Here is a 17,933-nt window from a genome sequence, read left to right as displayed (position 1 = left end):
AATTTTGCTTCCTTAGCTTAGATCCTTATTTGTCATCACACCTAAAATTTATATACCCTAATGTTGTAATAGTAATGTCTTGGTGTCTTTCCAAATCAAATGTTAACTTAGACCGTAAGGCTAGTAAACCATGCAGTGACTTTGACCAAGGGGAACTTTTGTGAAGTAGCACAGACTGGCCTTGAATTCATGGTATGTCTTCCTAAACTTTTCAAATGCTGAGATGTACTGCCAAACGTAGCCCGATAAAATGTTTCTTGAGCCATATACAGATTAAATTACAGTATCTTGGTTTCTGTATTCAACAATGATCAGTAATTTAGACATGAGAAAATGAACCACAAGACAGAACAAGAAGGCCATGTTTTTATCCACTCACCTTCAAAGTGGGTTTGTCCCCACTATGTCAATACTCCCTTGTTAGAACAGAAGACTGCCTTAGGGGCGTCATCACCCTTAGTGACAGGAAAACAAAACTCCAACTCTACAGGTAAATACTCTGTCATCTTAGGTCACGATACTCCAAGTCTGGTTGGATGATCCAGCACTCTTTGTCTGTCTGTCTGTCTATCTGTCTGTCTCACTGTCTACACCACATTCTTTTTTTTTTTAATTTTAAGTTTACTTTTTTAGAACACAAATATTTTTTCTTTTTTTTTCCTTTTTTTTTTTTATTAATTTACTCTTGTTACATCTCAATGGTTATCCCATCCCTTGTATCCTCCCATTCTTCCCTCCCTCTCATTTTCCCCTTATTCCCCTCCCCTATGACTGTTCCTGAGGAGGATTTCCACTCTGGTGCCTCATATTTGACCATGTCCCCTGGAGGGGGAGACCTGGTGGCACTCAGAGGAAGGACAGCAGGTTACCAAGAAGAGACTTGATATCCTATGAGCATATACAGAGGGAGGAGGTCCCCCTCAGTCACACCACATTCTTGATTACTAACAATGCATTGCAGAAGGCACTACTCTGTGTTCCACAAATTAAGCTTTAATTCCAGATTCCAACAAAAAATAATTGATATCAGGAAAGAGACAAATGAATAAGCTGTTCATAGCTCAGGATTAAATATACATTCCAGTCTCATTATGTTAGGATTTTGTAATTCAGTGACTTTCCACTTGTGATTTCCACTTCCATTTGTGTTTTCTCTTTCCAGTCCTGTGTTTCTTTTACTAAGATTTTAATTGTAGAAATTCATGGGTACTGTGATAATTTGATACATGTGTATGGTGCATAGTCATTAAATCAGGGTGATTTCTATTTCCTTATTACTAAACATTTTTAATTTTTTTATTAATAGACCATTGTATACATTTGTGAGTGTGATATTCAATACATAATCTAATATGTCCTAATCAAAAAAGGAATATTAACATTTCCATCTATTTTTCAATTACAGAGGTTTAATAATATGTAAATTAATTTTACTTTTAGGGAAAAAATAAAAATATATTTTCTGGCTTGAAGAAAAATTACACAGGTTAAGTTAGCCATGAAGACTAAATAATCTCTTAAGTTTTGATACATCTGTGACAAGCAGATTGCTTGCATTTAATAAAAATAATGTGAAAAAAGGAAAACTATGAGAGATATATTACCAATTAAAGAAAATTAACTCTTTTTAAAATCTTTAAATTGAAAAAAGTCTATTATAAACATCATTCTTGGCTAATGCTTGTAGGGCCAGGAAGGGCCAGTTATGCGTATTTGTAAATAGTAAACATTTATAAAATAAAAATACCAATACAAGAAAGGCATTCTTTCTCCATGAAAGCCGTCAGTAGCCCTCTGTAACCTCAGTGGCTTTGACGTTGTTTGAAAACAGCATAAAATAATCATGATCAAGATGAACGTGAATTAATCATACAGAAGATGTTTGATTCCATCCAAGTCTGATTGGAAGTTTAGACTCAAATACCGAGTCCTCCAACCTCTGGGGAGTGGGGGGGGGGGGCGGGCAGAGTCTAATTAGTCCTAGAGATTGTGCAGAGGACAATTCACCATCTTGTCCTTCTAGGCTTGCAAAAGAGATGCCCAGGGCTCCCAAGGAAGAGCTGTTTTTGAGTTTCTACTTGGAGCCTTCGACATCTGTGGGCCTGCGCTGGTCCCTGCACTTGTAAGGGAGGATGTGCAGAAAGAGATGAGATGCTGTTGGAAGCATGAACTGATGAACAGAGAGAGGGTCTTCTCATCTCAGCCCTCTCTCACCCAATGGGCATGCTGAAAGTGGGATGAAGGGCTCAGAGGCGCGTTCCACAGGAGCACATGTATGGAATAACTCCTGGGTTTATGAATCTCTGGCGAGCATGAAGGGTCTCTCGAGTTAGCCTGAAGGAACCCAGCAATGCTGACTGCCTCCACTACCTGTAATTTCTGTCTTAGGCTGAGTGTACCCATACATTTACAAAGACCCACACGAGGGAAGGAAGAATCCCTCTGTCGATATACAATTTTCATTTAAAAACTCCAAATCAGAAAGCCAAGCTGTCAATATTGTGCTCAAACTCTATAAAATGATGGTTTACATTTATAACAATAGCCTAAGCTATCCCATGGCTTTGCTGTTCATTAATATCACCTAAGTTAGGTTCTTCATAGCTTCATCATTAAATGATTTAATTGCATGAGTTTCTGGACATTGTTATGAAGGAGAGATTAGCATGGTTTTTGTTTAGATCACAAGTGGGGCATGAGAAAAAGACTTGTGAGAGAACAGGTGATGTTTATCCCCTTAGAAGTCAAACCACCATGTGAGGGAGATTGGTAATTAAGCAGCTGAAAAACATCCTTGAACAAATGCTGAGAGGAGGTATAAATGTGAGCCAGAGACGGGGGATAGTTCTGGGTGTTCATCTCTGCGCTTCGAGATGCTCCTAGAGAGAACCACTCGAGGGAAGGCTTTGGGGCTCCGGGCTCCGACTGAGGCTCTGGGTTCTGGTTGCTCTGGGTTCCAGCAGAAGAAATCCTGCTGATTATGCCAGGAGAATCATTCCTTGGAACTGATATCCTTACAGTTTCATTACTGTATTCTTTAATCTTCTTTTCCTCTTGTTTAGGTTAGTTGGGTTATAAGTGAGGTACTCTCGGTTAATAAGTTTGTAATAAAATATATTTGTTAAGAAAATTGAGCTTACATTGTTAGTTGATTCGTTGACAGGAATCAGAGACAGTTCAAATGTTACATCAGTTTCAGCACACTTTTTGCAAGTACAGGAAGTCTAAGTTAATTACAACCTACCACTGTACCCAGTTTGTGAAAACAGCGAGGAAATATGTTGATTAGTATTTATTTGCTACTTCATTAATGATGAGCTTTTCCCCATTAGGTTTGCAGTTTATTTTGACTTGAGTTTCTATAAGATTTTCTAAAATTTAATAATACTTGGAAAAATAATTGAACTATTTTTAGAAAAGCATTAATCTCCTAATATAAACCGATGCATTTTAAACTCAACATCATTGGGTCTTAGAATTTCTTTTTGTAGTAGAAAATAACGTACGCAATCAAGTTCATTGCCCTCAGTGGTCTACTAATGACTTCATCATAGGATGGTTTTCCCTTATAGCTGTGCATTAAAATTGCGTACGTTGTGCTTTGAACGTACGTAGCACAGTGGTAAATCACTTGCTCAGCATGTGTGAGGGCCTAGATTCGAGTCTCAATGCCACTAAAAAAAGAAAACAGGAAGTAGTTACAGTTAAGGTAAGTCATGATCTTAGGCTTTCTACAGAGAATCCACTTATGACTGCTTTTTTTATTTGCTCTCCAGAATTTTTCCGTGAGCTGCTGGAAAATGCAGAAAAGTCTTTAAATGACATGTTCGTCCGGACCTACGGGATGCTGTACATGCAGAACTCGGAGGTCTTTCAGGACCTCTTCACCGAGCTGAAGAGGTACTACACAGGGGGCAACGTCAACCTGGAAGAGATGCTCAATGACTTCTGGGCTCGGCTCCTGGAGCGCATGTTCCAGCTGATAAACCCCCAATACCACTTCAGCGAGGACTACCTGGAGTGTGTGAGCAAGTACACGGACCAGCTGAAGCCATTTGGAGACGTCCCACGGAAACTGAAGATCCAGGTCACGCGCGCCTTCATTGCTGCTCGCACCTTCGTCCAGGGCCTGACAGTGGGCAGAGAAGTCGCCAATCGAGTTTCCAAGGTAAATGACGGCGAGCTGTCTATCTTATTCGGTCTTTCTCTTTTCCTTAAAATAATAATAATGTTAATAATAGTAATAGTAATGTTTATAAACAAATTAAGGCAAAAATTCTCATTCCCAGTGGTCTCTGCTCTTAAAGGCATAAGGTGCAGGCACAAGCTTAGTTCTCATTTTTTTTTCCTCTGTAGAATAAAAGAAATTTCAAGCCATTCTATATGGCTTGGCAATTAATGTAGATATTTATCAGCAATGTAGCGAGTTTTCATTAGTAACACTGTTAAAGCAAGACGGCGTCAAATTAGCATCACGACATCAAAGTTTGGGAGATGATAAATACTTAAGGAAGATTCCACTTACGTTCTAGTCCCCCAGTGAAGGAAGGAGAAGGTCTCCAATGGTGCTGAAGGTAGGGACAGGACAGGGGCACTGCCCATCTCTTCTTCATCAGTGTGAAAGTGGAGCCCTTGCCTGGCATAGGTGGAAGCCAAGCACATTCAGGGGAACTGATGGATACAAAGTGTAGGTTCTGCCGGGTTGTCTCTTGGGCTATCTGTTGTCTTTGTAATTCCATGCTGTGTGCTATATTGGACTTATGAAAAAGATAAATCACTAATCCACTTTGGGGCCTTTCCTTGAGGATACTGTCTGTAAACCTTTAATGCAGGGATCATTCTGGGCTGCTGGCTTTCAACATTGAATTTTTCCTTTGTGGAGCATATCTGCGTTTGTTTAAGCTCTGCCTTGACATTTAACTGCCTTTATGAGGTGGGCCTGCCCATTTATGAGGTCAGTCCTACAAATAGCCTAAAAGATGATTTATATAAGAAGTAAAGAGAAAAAAATATATAAAAGGAGCCTAGTATTACATCTCCTAAAGTAGGTCATATTTATACAGAGATTATTGCCAAACAGTATTTTCTTTATTACAGGTCTGTGCTGAAGAGCCACAGACAATTTTTTCCTATTGGTACTACCCTGAAATTTGTTGTTGTTCTTCCTTCCCTCCTTTCTTTTTTCTTTTTTCTTTTTCTTTATTTTTTTCTTCTTATCTCATTATTTACATCTTGGCATAAAGATGTGTAGTCTACATTATTAAAAACACTTCTCTGGGGAATGACTTGAAGTTTTTATAGTAATCCTTTCTTATAAAATTGTTAGTTTCTGCCAGACATGTAATCCATACCCTTGAGGAGGCAGAGGCAGGCAGATCTCTGTAAGTTCAAGGCCAGCCTGGTCTGCAAAGTGAGTCTAGGACAGCCAGGGATACATAGAGGAAAAACCCAGTCTTGGAAAAAAAAATCAGTTTCTAAAAAGTTACAGCATACGGAAGCATTTTGTAAAACACACTTTTAAAGTGTTATTAACAAGGAAGATAGTGATATAAGGGTCATATAAGAAGGTGTGTTTAATGCAATGCTTTTTTACTGGGTACCAACAATGTGTGACCTGTTGAACAACCAGTTCCTTAGAAGTTGTTTAATAAGCAAGCAGTGAGGTGGAATGGCAAGGCAGTCTATAAAGTATGAGGAAGTATACAAATAAAAATGATGTCCTATGTGCCACAGCAAAGACGTACCTTGGTTTAAGAAATAAATTTAATTAAACTATAATTCAATAAGTTAAAGGAAAATGCAGTGGCAGAGGCTGACACCCCTGTTGAAGGATGAAATGTGCATTTGTGAAGGATGAAGCAAGGAGTGTGAATCAATGTGTGCGTGAATTCGGGGTGCTTGTGTTGATCATGCCTGAATGTAAGTAACATTTGGACTCATATGTCACGATTTGGAATAGTTCCAAGTGGATGAGAAACTATGTTTTCCTGTAAAATCTCTAAGGAGCCACAGAGGAGGGAGCCTAGTGACTGTTTGCACTTGTTTCTCAGAAGCTGGCATTAATAACTTCCCAGGATTTTTTCCTGCTCTTTCACAGAGTGTTGTGTTCTGTGGCCTCAGTTTACTACATTCTAACATGTCCCTCTTTATGATGAAGTACATCAGGGGCCAACCATGAGTACAAAGTTATCTTCAGGGGTCTGAAAAGAAGTCTCAGAGGTTAAGGGCATTGACTGCTCCTCCAAAGATCCTGAGTTCAATTCCCAGCAACCACATGGTGGCTCCCAATCAACTATAATGAGATCTAGTTCCCTCTTCTGGTGTGCAGGTGTACATGCAGGCGGAGCACTGTGTACATAATAAATGAATAAATAAATATTTAAAAAAGAAAGCTATCTTTAAAATTTTCAAGAATTCATGAGGGTTGTTTCTTACAAAACCAATTTTTTTTTCACTCTAAGTAACAACTACAGAGGTTTGGAGTGTATTATGGGTAGAATAACTGAAGATGTAACTATTCTATACAGATCTTGGATAGACAAACCTGCTTTGGCATCTGACCTCTGAGTTTTGGAGATAAAAGATAAGAGAGGGTGTAGCCACGTGGGCAGGAAGGTAGGTGACAGTTGTGCATATAAAAGAAAGACAGCGCTTCACTTCAAAGAAGTTGAGCGAGTTTTATTAAATAATCTATGTCTCAAGGATAGGAATTTTCACTTTTTTTTTTTTAACCTCATACTTTCCAGATAAATTGCAGTAGGTTAGAAATGCATATACTGGTTCTGTGATTTCTCTGTGACTGCTTTGTAGACCAAGAGAAAAGTGCGATAAAGGTTAATGATATTGAGAGGTGAAGAAAGAATTGAGTTTGGAGTTTAAGCCCTCTGTAAATCTGAAGTTTCCACATGCTCTGCTAATGGGAAGATTTGCAGTTGGTTCAACGGTGGCAGAAGTTTCAAGATTCAGGCGAAGTTCACAGGTGGCATCATCGACTCTCGTCACTGTGTTTGGGGAAATATGTTCCCTCCAGTGTCTCATTTTATTTTCAGTGACATCTTAAGTCTTGGAAGGAATCATTGATAGTTTCTAATTAATTGTTTTGACTGGGAAATGTACTTTTTTTGGCAAAACACAACAGTATGAGGCAAATGTTTTGACAGAACATCATAGCGAAATTCCTTTTTTTAAAGTGGAAGATTAATCTGTGGGCCTCAACAGAATTATTTCTTTTAAACTAGTGCTTGCCATTTTATGGGGACAAGTGATGCTTCTTCTGGCCTTAAAATGGGGGGAATCTATTGAGATACAGCCGAAGCTCTAGATGAAGCTTCACATGGGGCTGAGGTGAACAGCTATGATCAGCGAGCTAGGGGAGTTTCTGTATGGAGGAGCACTTTGTAGTATGCGAAGAGTTGTCAAGACAGGGAGTGTCGGAGTCTTTTGTGCTTTTCTAGAGTGAGTGTAACACCCTGACTTTAGCTAAGCCAATTGAAACCACTGCCTAGTTGACTGCACCCATACCCTGTAACAGCAGCTCTCCCCTAGAGCAAACCTGCAACTAGTGACATCTGAAGCGCCCCTACCATACCACATGAATAATGCTCTCTGCACACTATGAAGTGATGTAGAGCACAGATGCACGTGAGCGACACCAATACTCACTGTGTGGAGCTCACCAACTTTAACTCAAAGAGAAAATACTCAGATCGCCAAAGACGACATAGAATTTATATAAAGCTCAACCACTGTGAAGCTCAGCAATACCACTCTTCAGGGGAGTACAAAAACAAACAAACAAACAAACAAAAAACTAAATGAATGTATGCGCTCAGAAACTTCAGACTGAAAAAGAAAGGCACACAATGGTATGAATGATGGTGTATCTCACAGTCAAGCAAAGATACACCAGGGCTTTTGAAGTTATTGCTGACTATTTTTCATCTGGACGCTATATTTGGGGGAGGGCAGATGGGTATCTACATGTGTGACGTATGTGTAAAATTATTCAAAGAAAGTACTGTGAGAAGTTCTTTACCAGGTGTCCAGTACTGACTCTTTACCTGTTGGTACAGTCAGTGAGCTCAGGATGTAGGTGTGAATTATCCCTTCTCCCCTCTTTTACTTGCTAACCCTTATCTACATTATGTTGAATAATACAGCAGGCAAACTTCTAAAAACAAATGTACAGATCAGTTTTGATAATATAGTATTTACTTGGTCAAGGCAATGGGTGCAGTCTATTTTCTCATCATTCTACTGGACTAAATTGTGGTTTTTATCCTTATGTACACCTGTCATTGAGCAGAACACAAGTGCTAACAGTTACTCTAAAGACTTATCAGGAAGAGTGTACATCAGGCAGGGTCTCCTAAAGAGCTCTTCACTGGGTGTCTGCCTACATGAAGTTTCTATCCGTCACCACAGAGGAAAACAATACTCTGGTGTCCTGCCTTGTCCACTATGATGCCATTTTCAGACAAGAATAAGTGACTTTTCCTCGCTTTTTAAAAATAAAAGTAATATCCTAGCCAGGCATGTAAGCCACTTAATAAAGTCTTTACAAGTTTAAGGACCTTCGTGTTCAATCCACAGAAGTCTGCTCCATGCTTCCCGCACCACATGGAGGTGCGGGCAGCGGGGGTGGGGGGCACATGTATGGTGGCACAAGCCTGCAATGTCAGTACTTGAACATGTAGTGAGAGGCAAGGGTCCTGTGAGGCTCACTAACTGGCCAGCCTAACCTAGTTGATGAGTTCCAGGCTCGTGAGAAAGAGTCTCAAAGAAAATGAGTAACTAAAACTTAATATTGCTCTCGGAAGAGTACCCACCCCTAATACACTGCCCTTCCCGCCCCCTCCCACACACACACCTTCAGTAGGTAACAGTTGTGAATGGTGACAAGAGCAGTCACAACAGCTGTGCAAGCCACAGCACTGATTTATTTTATAAAGACTGAGCCAGGAGCAGGGCTGAGACCCACACTGTACCTGCAGCATTGACAAACACTGTCATCTGTCTGTCTAGTCTTTCTTCCTTCACTGTGAAAGGCAAGTGTGGCTAAACGAGCTTTTATTCTGCCTGTATTTCCTCACATGCTGGTGCTTTTAGGTGTGAAGACTCGGAAACAGATCATCTACCACAGTAAACACTTCCACATCAGGCCCTCTCTGATCACAGTGGAAAACCATTCTGAAAGAGGGACTGTGTGTTATATTTATGGGGGAAATTGTATTCCGTTTTAACATTTGCAGTTTCGACATTTTAAGCTATAAAATAAGAACACCTGTGGTACCTATCATGTGAGTTATTTGTTTCCTTCCCTCTGTGGTGATGTTTTGATTCGAGTTGATTTTCTAGAAATGAAAGGGACCGCAAAAAGGACTGGACTGGATGAATACTTTTCATAGTTCATCCGTGCTTTCTGCGCTCTCTTCTGTAATCCATCATTATGCAATTGGAGCAATAAAACCTTACTTTCACATAGTGCCAGAAAGAATGGGTGCAGCTTTTGAAATTCTATATTACAATTTTATTAAATATTTTACATATACATTTATATTATTACACATATATACAATAAACTACCTACAGTAAGAAGAACTGTGAATCAGGAATTATATAAATGTTACATTCATAGTGTTTTGGCTATTTGTATTTGGCGGCCTTGAAGAAAACATCTTACCTATCTTGGTAAGTCTAAAATTCTGAATGTAAATCAATATCTATCATATCTCATCATTGTGAACTTCAAACATCTATCTAGACCTAAAAACATCTCAACCCCTAAACAACTAAGCTTAATTGTAAAACTAAACTATTGTCTATGCATAAAAAAATGCTTCTTGTAGGCTACAGGAGCCCTGTGAATTATTGTTAGATGCCATTCTTCATATGGCCTGAATGAAGATTTACAGATGTCTTTTTTTCTGTTCATATAAAGAGCAGAGAAACAGCCTTAATTGTTCTGTGCATCACAGACACCGTAAACATATATAATTTTATGACTGCATAATGGTTGTGAGGAAGTATATGTTTTCAGAAATTGTATTTTTTTCTGTTTGCAACTTTAAAAAACATTCTACTCTCTTGCATTATATCCCTACCGCAGTTTCCCCTCCCTCCACTCCTCCCTCCACCCCTCCCTGTGCTCCCAACATTCCCTCCACCCCTACCTGTGCCCCCCAACATTCCCTCCACCCCTACCTGTGCCCCCCAACATTCCCTCTACTCCTCCCTGTGCCCCCAACATTCCCTCCACCCCTACCTGTGCCCCCCAACATTCCCTCCACCTCTCCCTGTGCCCCCCAACATTCCCTCTACCCCTCCCTGTGCCCCCCAACATTCCCTCTACCCCTCCCTGTGCCCCCCAACATTCCCTCTACCCCTCCCTGTGCCCCCCAACATTCCCTCCACCCCTTCCTGTGCCCCTCAACCTTCCCTCCACCCCTCTCTGTGCCCCCAATGTTCCCTCCACCCCTCCCTGTGCCCCTCAACATAGCCTCCACCCCTCCCTGTGTCCCCAACATTCCCTCCACCCCTCCCTGTGCCCCCAACATTCTCTCCACCCCTCCCTGTGCCCCCCAATGTTCTCTTTACCCCCTTTGCCCCCAACATACCCTCCATTCCTCCCTGTGCCCCCAACATTCCCTCCACCCTTCCCTGTGCCACCCAACATTCCCTTTCCCCCAGATCTATTCCTCTTCCATTTTGACTTTTAAGGCAATGTAAGGATTTTATCCTCAAGGTCAGATGATGGCCTGTGGATATTATATTTGGAAGGTACTTTAAGGATCATTAACATATATTTCATAATAAAATAGTAAGGAGACATAGGTGCAGTATGTAGTCTCACACTTGGCAGGTTGAAGCTGGAAGGCTCAGGAGTTCAAGCTCATTCTCATCTACACAGTAAGTTTGGAAACTCAGTTCCCAAAGACCTTTTCTCAAAACAATGTCATAAGTACTAAGAAACATATCATCAAAACTGCTTCTTAAAGTAGTTCTTTGAAAACTCTGGTGTACTGGTGTCCCAGGTTCTGGATTCACTCTGTAAATCACAAAAGAAGAAGAACTCTAAGTGTCATGAGAAAATCAAACTCTCCTCCTGTGAGTACTAATGGCAAACGGGAAAGCCACTCTGGAGTCTAGAGAAGTAAGAGAAAAGAGGGATCTTGATTAAAAGGACTTGATTGCTTCTGCTAAGGTCATTTAAACCCCTTACTAATTTTAAGATGTCTAGCCTAGGAGATATAAAATTGAGAAGTGACTGAGTTAATAGAGTCAAGGATGGAAAAAGAAAGCATAGCTTCCAGTCCACTCAGAGATATTTGTGTGTCCTTCCTTCCCATTCTTTTTTGACCTATGACTGGTCTTAATAACTATGCTTGAATTGGGTTCTTTTCTTTTCATGTTATATCACCATTATAATTCAATTAAAATGGGTACCACTCTTCCTGCAGAATCCATTTTCAGCATTTTACTCACTGGGAAGAGTGAATGAGTCAACTCTCTCATCTTCATGGTGACATGTATAGGTTTTCCTTTTCGTGTATGGACATTATACCTCTTTAACCTGATCGATATTCTGCACAAACAGGATGGATCAATTCTCTATGCTCAGGATGCTGTAATCATCTCAACGATATTGAAAGTCTGCATTTTCTTGTGTCTAACTGGAATAGCCAAGAGTGAAATGGACAGTTCAGAGTGTCGGTAATAGGATAACGGTGACCTTGACATTCAGGTGGAAGTAAAACTATAGCCAAAATCAATAGAGACTCCAAGATGGCACCAGGTGACATTTAAGTGTGGTGCATAAACAGAAATTTTGAATTCATTTTACCCTTGCAGGATGAGCTACATGTCAAAAAATGCCATTGTGATGTCTAATACTCGGCAGTGTACAGTGGGCTGTATATGGAATTTTCTTCCTTTCTCATTTACAATATCTGACAAAGTCAGAAATATGGATGCTCCTTTGTTCATTTTCTGTGGAATCCAGAAAGTAATGAACACTCATCCATTGAACATTTTAAACTTTAATAAACATATTAATTATAAAAACATTTCACATACCATTCTCATAGTAGGTACAAATATGCCTTTCCATAAAGAAATATGTTCATTTATAAATAATGTTGTGTTAAAACTTTAATTTTTTCTCCTGGCTTTGTAAAAAAAATACGTTCACATACTAAAAATATATTAGACTATAAGTCAACATTTATCTTGATGTATTTTAGTGAAAACTAACAATGTTTATTGAGGAGAACTTGATTTTATTGTGCTGTAAAAAATAGCAGAGAAGTAAGCCTTTGCAGACCTCTCCACACTCTCCTTCTGAGGATGTTGTCGTTCAAATTAGCAGTGGGCCAGGAAAAAAAACTTGCAATAAAGAGTTTTATTGAAAGAATGAACTCTATGATATGCTGCCCCATTTGTAGACAGAAGATAACTAAATAAAGTATTCATTATATTATTTCCATAAAATATTTCAAGTATCTATTTTGGATTGGAGAAAAATGTACTATGACATTTTGGCTCAAATACAAATAGAATTCATGGTGAAAAAATTTTTTTATTCTTGCACATTTCTTTGAATGTTAAAGATATAGCTTCTTTTCCCTCAGCAACAGCCTGATATATGAAATCTTTAATAACTTGTTAAACTTTCTGCTTCATTCTAAGTCCTCTGTCTTCATCCATTTATTGTCTATCATTTGTATTATGATTATGGGTCCAAAAGAGCTAACAAAATGGCATAGATTCTTCCCACTCAAATGTGCAATTACGCCTCTGAATCACAAAGGCAATTTAAACATAATTGTCACTCTAACCCACATCAACTCGATAGTTAATTTTCATTGGTCATCAGAAACACAGTTTTGTACATTTTCCTTTATTTTTTCTTACTAAATCAATATGTGTTCACTAAACAAGATTGTTAGTTTGAAAATACAGAATGCAAAAGAAGAGCAAATCAATCCCCGATATAGGCACTGTACGGAGATGATGAGTTCCCATTCATCTTTGTAGTCTAAGGATGACAACCGAAGCTAACACAAGAGGCAGTGCCTACTGAGCCACCTCCTGCTCCTGACTAATAGCCAGAGCTTGACTCTAGTGAGCCCATGTGTAATTTTACATTGCTAAGTCATGTGAGGTGTTTAATATTACGTCTTCCTTTTGAACTACCCTCCACATCTCATGTGTCAGTGGTATTTCTTTAACGAAACAATATTCCTTAAAGATTTTATAATTGATTATTTGCCTCCAGTATATCATTTGTATTGTGACCTTGACTCCAAGAGCGCTAAAAAGATGGCAAAGCCTTGTTAAGCCACCCAAACATGCAATCCCTCTTCAAAGGGAACTGCCACATGTTGTAATCCCTTGTATTCATACTAAGAAAAGTAAGCAAGTGTAGTAAGTGTGGGGGATGTGTGTTGTGGTGTGTCTGTGGTGTGTCTGTATTGGGGTATGTGTGGTGTGAAGTCTGTGTGTAGTGTGTATCTATCGTGTATGTGAATGTGTCTGTGTGCCTGTATCTTCATGTCTATGTCTGTGTGTGTCTGTATGTATATTATGATCTTGCCTCAACTTTGCATCTCAAATGTCATGGCAAACAGGAGCTACTTATGTCATTTTTTTGTGCATTTCAGAAATTTACTGATTAATTTCTTTATACTATAACACCATGACTTAAGAAAATACATGGAGGGAGAAAATGGAGAAAGAAAAGAGAACAAGAGAAGAATGTTTAATAGAGACCCAAAAGAGTATTGTTCATCAGGCCAAACATTAGGGTATAAACCAATTTGCAGTGGGGAAACTTTATTCTAATCTGGCCCATGGACATATTTTACCTGGCATGGCTTCTTTAAGATTTCAAACAAGATTTAAAAATTGGAAAACTGATATAAAATGTTATTTCTACATTTGAAAAACCAGGGGCATGTGATCACCCAACAAAATTCTGGGGTGTGTGAATGTTTAGTTTGAACCCAACTTTGTTGAACATCCACGACCCAGTCTGATGATAGAGGTTTGACCACCAGGTACTCGCCCTGATCATGACATAATTGTTTGTTTTCATCTATTGCAATTATTGGCCATTTGTTCATAATAGATAATTCTTCTTCTGTACCTTTTCCTTTGGCAAAATTGAAGACATGAAAACCAAATGAGGCCATATTTTGGGATGGGACATGGGATTTCTGTAGTTAAGGCCATTCAAACCGTTCAACATGGTAATGTCTGCTTTGTTTCGAGAATACTCTCAGTGAATTTCAGTAGCAGCTATTATTTGAGCCCCAGTCTTTGGCTTCATAAGTCTTTTTAAAGCCACCAACATGAGCAAACATTATTCCTTAATCAAGTGACAACAAATGAATACCTAAGCAAAGCCTGTCTTTTCCTGATGGTGCCACTGGGCAAGAATCCTGCTGCTTTAATGCCTCCCAAAGATCATCCTTATATTTGTTGCCCTTCTAGAAGTTCACTTCTGTAGATACAGGTCTTAGTGGCTGGGCCTCATGTGTCTTCATAACAGTCAGTACCAACGCACCTCCCTTCTAATATGAATGACACTCACAAGGAGTATTTCCAGGCTCTGGTGAGTACTTTTCATACACCGCTATCTTTCCCTTGTGTGAGTCCTACAGGATAGCCAGGGTTCTGGTCTCATTGGCTAGCTGAGAATTCAGATTTGCAGTGACATGGTCTCATTGCTACAATTTATCCCTGCCTTGCCAGTGAGAAAGATGTTCTTTGAACATAAACTTTGCAACTTTCATGAATGCTACAAACTAGAATGCTTAGTGCCATGTGTGTGTGTGTATACATACATATATATATATATATATATATATATATATATATATAAAGTAAAGAAAAACAAGTAAAAAATTAATGGTGTTTTATTTAACTCAATTAACTAAAAACATTGACATGTATATAACAGTTTGGTATGTGCATCTTAACTTTTAGAAAACATTATAAATTAGAGAGACAGTTCAGTGGTTAAGTGCACTTGCTGTTCTTCAGTGCATCCCAGTTTGGTTCCCAGCACCATAAGAAGCACTCACAAACAGCTGTGACTCCAGTTTCAGGGCATTTGATGTCCTCCGCTGGCCTCTGAGAACCTGCATGTGTGTGTTTCACATACCTATATGTATGAAAACACTCATAAAATAAAAATAAATCTTTAAAAGTATGAGCTGAAAGTTAACAACAGCTTAATATTTAGTCTTTGCACATAGGCTCTTGAAGGTACTTGTCAACAAATTAAAATACTCAAAAGACTAATTTGTGTCCAAAGAGAGGTGAAGGTACCTATTTTTTATATAAAGTGAGGCCTTTTCATGTAACAGCCCCTGAATCATTGATTCTCTTTTTTTCTCATTACAGTAACTAAACAATTGTTTTCCAGTATGTAGTTTGTACAACAAGTCTCACTTTGGATGAGCCACATGCCACAGCTCAGGAGCCATTCATGGTTAATATCTAATGAAATGTACAGAACACAGACAAAAACTTAATACACTATACTATTACTTAGGATAACGAAAATGTGGGAACTCAGCCAAGGAAGTCTAATTGAATAGCTAATTATCCTGAAAGTTCTCCTGGTTATAAAGGAAAAAAAAAGAGAAGTAGTTTGTCTTTCCTTAACACATTTTTGTCCCTGATTCAAATTATAACATAAGAAACGTAGTCTTTCTTTTTTTTTAATTGAAAGATTTGTCATCACCAGAGCCTTGGAGGCCATGTATGTAATGCTGCTGGGGTTTCTAAATGTGATAAGCACCCGGAAGGTTCCAGATCATCACAGATGGATTACTCTGTGATTTTCAACCTGCCCTGGTGAGTGCAGAGAGACTAATTAGTATAGCAGCTGGCAAGTGTCAGCGGGTGTGTCAGTAGCAAACCAGGGTGTAGGGAATTAAGGCTGCAGAGGGAGGGGCTCTCTAGGGCTCCTAGTTCCCAATAAGCTTTCTTTAAAAACTTTAATTTATTTATTCAGATTACAACTAAATTGCTATCCACTCACTTGTATCTTCCTGTTCCTCCCTTCCTCCCTCTTTTACACTATTCCCCTTGCCTAGGTCTGTGACAAAAGGGACCTCCTCCCCCACCATATGGTCACAGCCTATCAAGTCTCATCTTGGTAGCCTTCTTATCCTTCCTCTGAGTGCCACCAGGCCTCCCCACCAAAGAGAAGTGGTCTGCACCAACCAAGGGCAATACAAGCAGTAAACATTGAACCCCTACTCAGACCTAGCCAATGGACAGGACATCCTCCACAGTTGTATGGAGAGCAGGGACTGACTCAATAAGCTTTCTAGCAGTCACAGAGGTGATCTCTTACCAGGCTGAAGCACTCCAGGTCCCATGACTAATTTCTATAGATTAGTATTGTTTATTGACAAAGTTAATGATTCACCTCAAATGCCTACCACTATAGTAGGTATCTTGTGATTTTTCAGAGATTCTTGTGGATTTTGAAATGAGCCTCTTAGGATGTTCAGTGCCAGTCCTGCTCTGCAAGTCATGGTTGGCTGCTGGGCGATCATATGACTGTGGCAAGTTGCTTGGGACATATACAAATTACTGCAAGCTCAGGCTTCTGCACTGCTAGTGAGCTGACGGTAGACTTATTTTATAATTGTATTCACCAAATTAACTTACGATATATAAACCTATTTATTGTGGTATTTAAGATCACTTTCCTCAAGAGAATCCAGAACATTAAGTAAGCAGTTTTTTAAAACACAATTTTGACACAATTTTAGAGGTCAAGTCAATTGAATGTCACCGCCTCACAATTTAGCTGTACACTGGAATTTCCCCTCAGCTTGTCAGCAAGGAGTCAAAAATATATGCCATAGACTGCAAGTGTGTCAGAGTATTTCCAGCACACAAGTAGTCCACAGCCTCTGTGTGTGTGTGTGTGTGTGTGTGTGTGTGTGTGTGTGTGTGTGTGTGCGCGCGCGCACGCCGTCCCCAGTTCCCGCTCAATCCTTACTTTAGCCTTCATGGCTCTTGCTTTCTCTTGAGTACTCTGTACCTACCGAAAATTGAACTTGGTAGAGTAAAGCAACACACACCACATGGCAGCATCTCAAAAAGTCATTTTCTTCTATCAGTACACCAAAGTTCTATTTTCCATTTTCTCATTAATGTGATAAAATCCAAATGGTGGTTACCACATGCCCGAGCTGTTGCCTTCCCAAGCCATGGCTCCCACGCATGCGCACGCCTTTATTTGGGAAAAACCCAAGACCACCTTTGTCAGGTTTCATTTTGATTCCACCACTGTCCTTGGTTCAGTTCCTAGAGGTGTATTGCTTATCCATTAATGAAGCGTGGTGTGGAGTGCTTGGCTACTTTAAAACTACACTAGAAATGGCAGTCACCGCAACAGGTTGACAAGCCTGGAGTCAGAGGCACAGCCGTCACGTCTTCCCTCTCTCTTCCTGCTGCTTTTACTCATTAGACCCAAATCCATGCTGAGTTTTAGTCAAGAACACTTATTCATGTAGCTTACCTGCAACGCTGTGACTGTGTCTCCCTGTGCTGTGTCTTTCTCTTCCCCTCTTGCTTCCTTTATAACTCACTGCAGTCTACGAATTGCCATCCAGGATCCAACCAACTTCTCACAGAGTATGCAGTTCTTAACTCCTTCTCCTCTCTGAACCTCAGAATTCAGATTTCACCATCTCTCTGGCCTCCATGTCGTCACCTTTCCCCATTAGTGAACCTCCTCATCCTGATGATGACCAGTTAGGGCACAGGGAAGGAGCTCAACTCCCATCCTGGATGTTTTTCAGTAAAGCACTGATGTAATTGCGTTGTAAAAACTGAATGGAAAGTATCCTTGAGATGCTTTTCAGTGCAAGCACTGATGTAATCACATTGTAAATAATGAATAC

At 39.6% G+C, this 17,933-nt stretch overlaps 1 protein-coding gene across 2 annotated transcripts in view; it reads left to right on the top strand.

Annotated features, from left to right (window-relative positions):
• The window catches only part of GPC6 (glypican 6), a 1,016,336-nt gene that overhangs the window by 495,287 nt on the left and 503,116 nt on the right, over positions 1-17,933 (top strand). For both annotated transcript variants that reach the window (XM_084768281.1, XM_084768282.1), the window contains exon 3: positions 3,777-4,168. In XM_084768281.1, the coding sequence (XP_084624407.1) occupies positions 3,777-4,168 (392 nt within the window). The remainder of the gene's footprint in view (positions 1-3,776; positions 4,169-17,933) is intronic.

This window comes from Acomys minous (assembly GCF_964271855.1).
Source record: "Acomys minous genome assembly, chromosome: 18".
In the NCBI taxonomy this organism is placed as follows: Eukaryota; Metazoa; Chordata; class Mammalia; order Rodentia; family Muridae; genus Acomys; species Acomys minous.
This window is presented reverse-complemented; position numbering and strand designations above follow the sequence as displayed.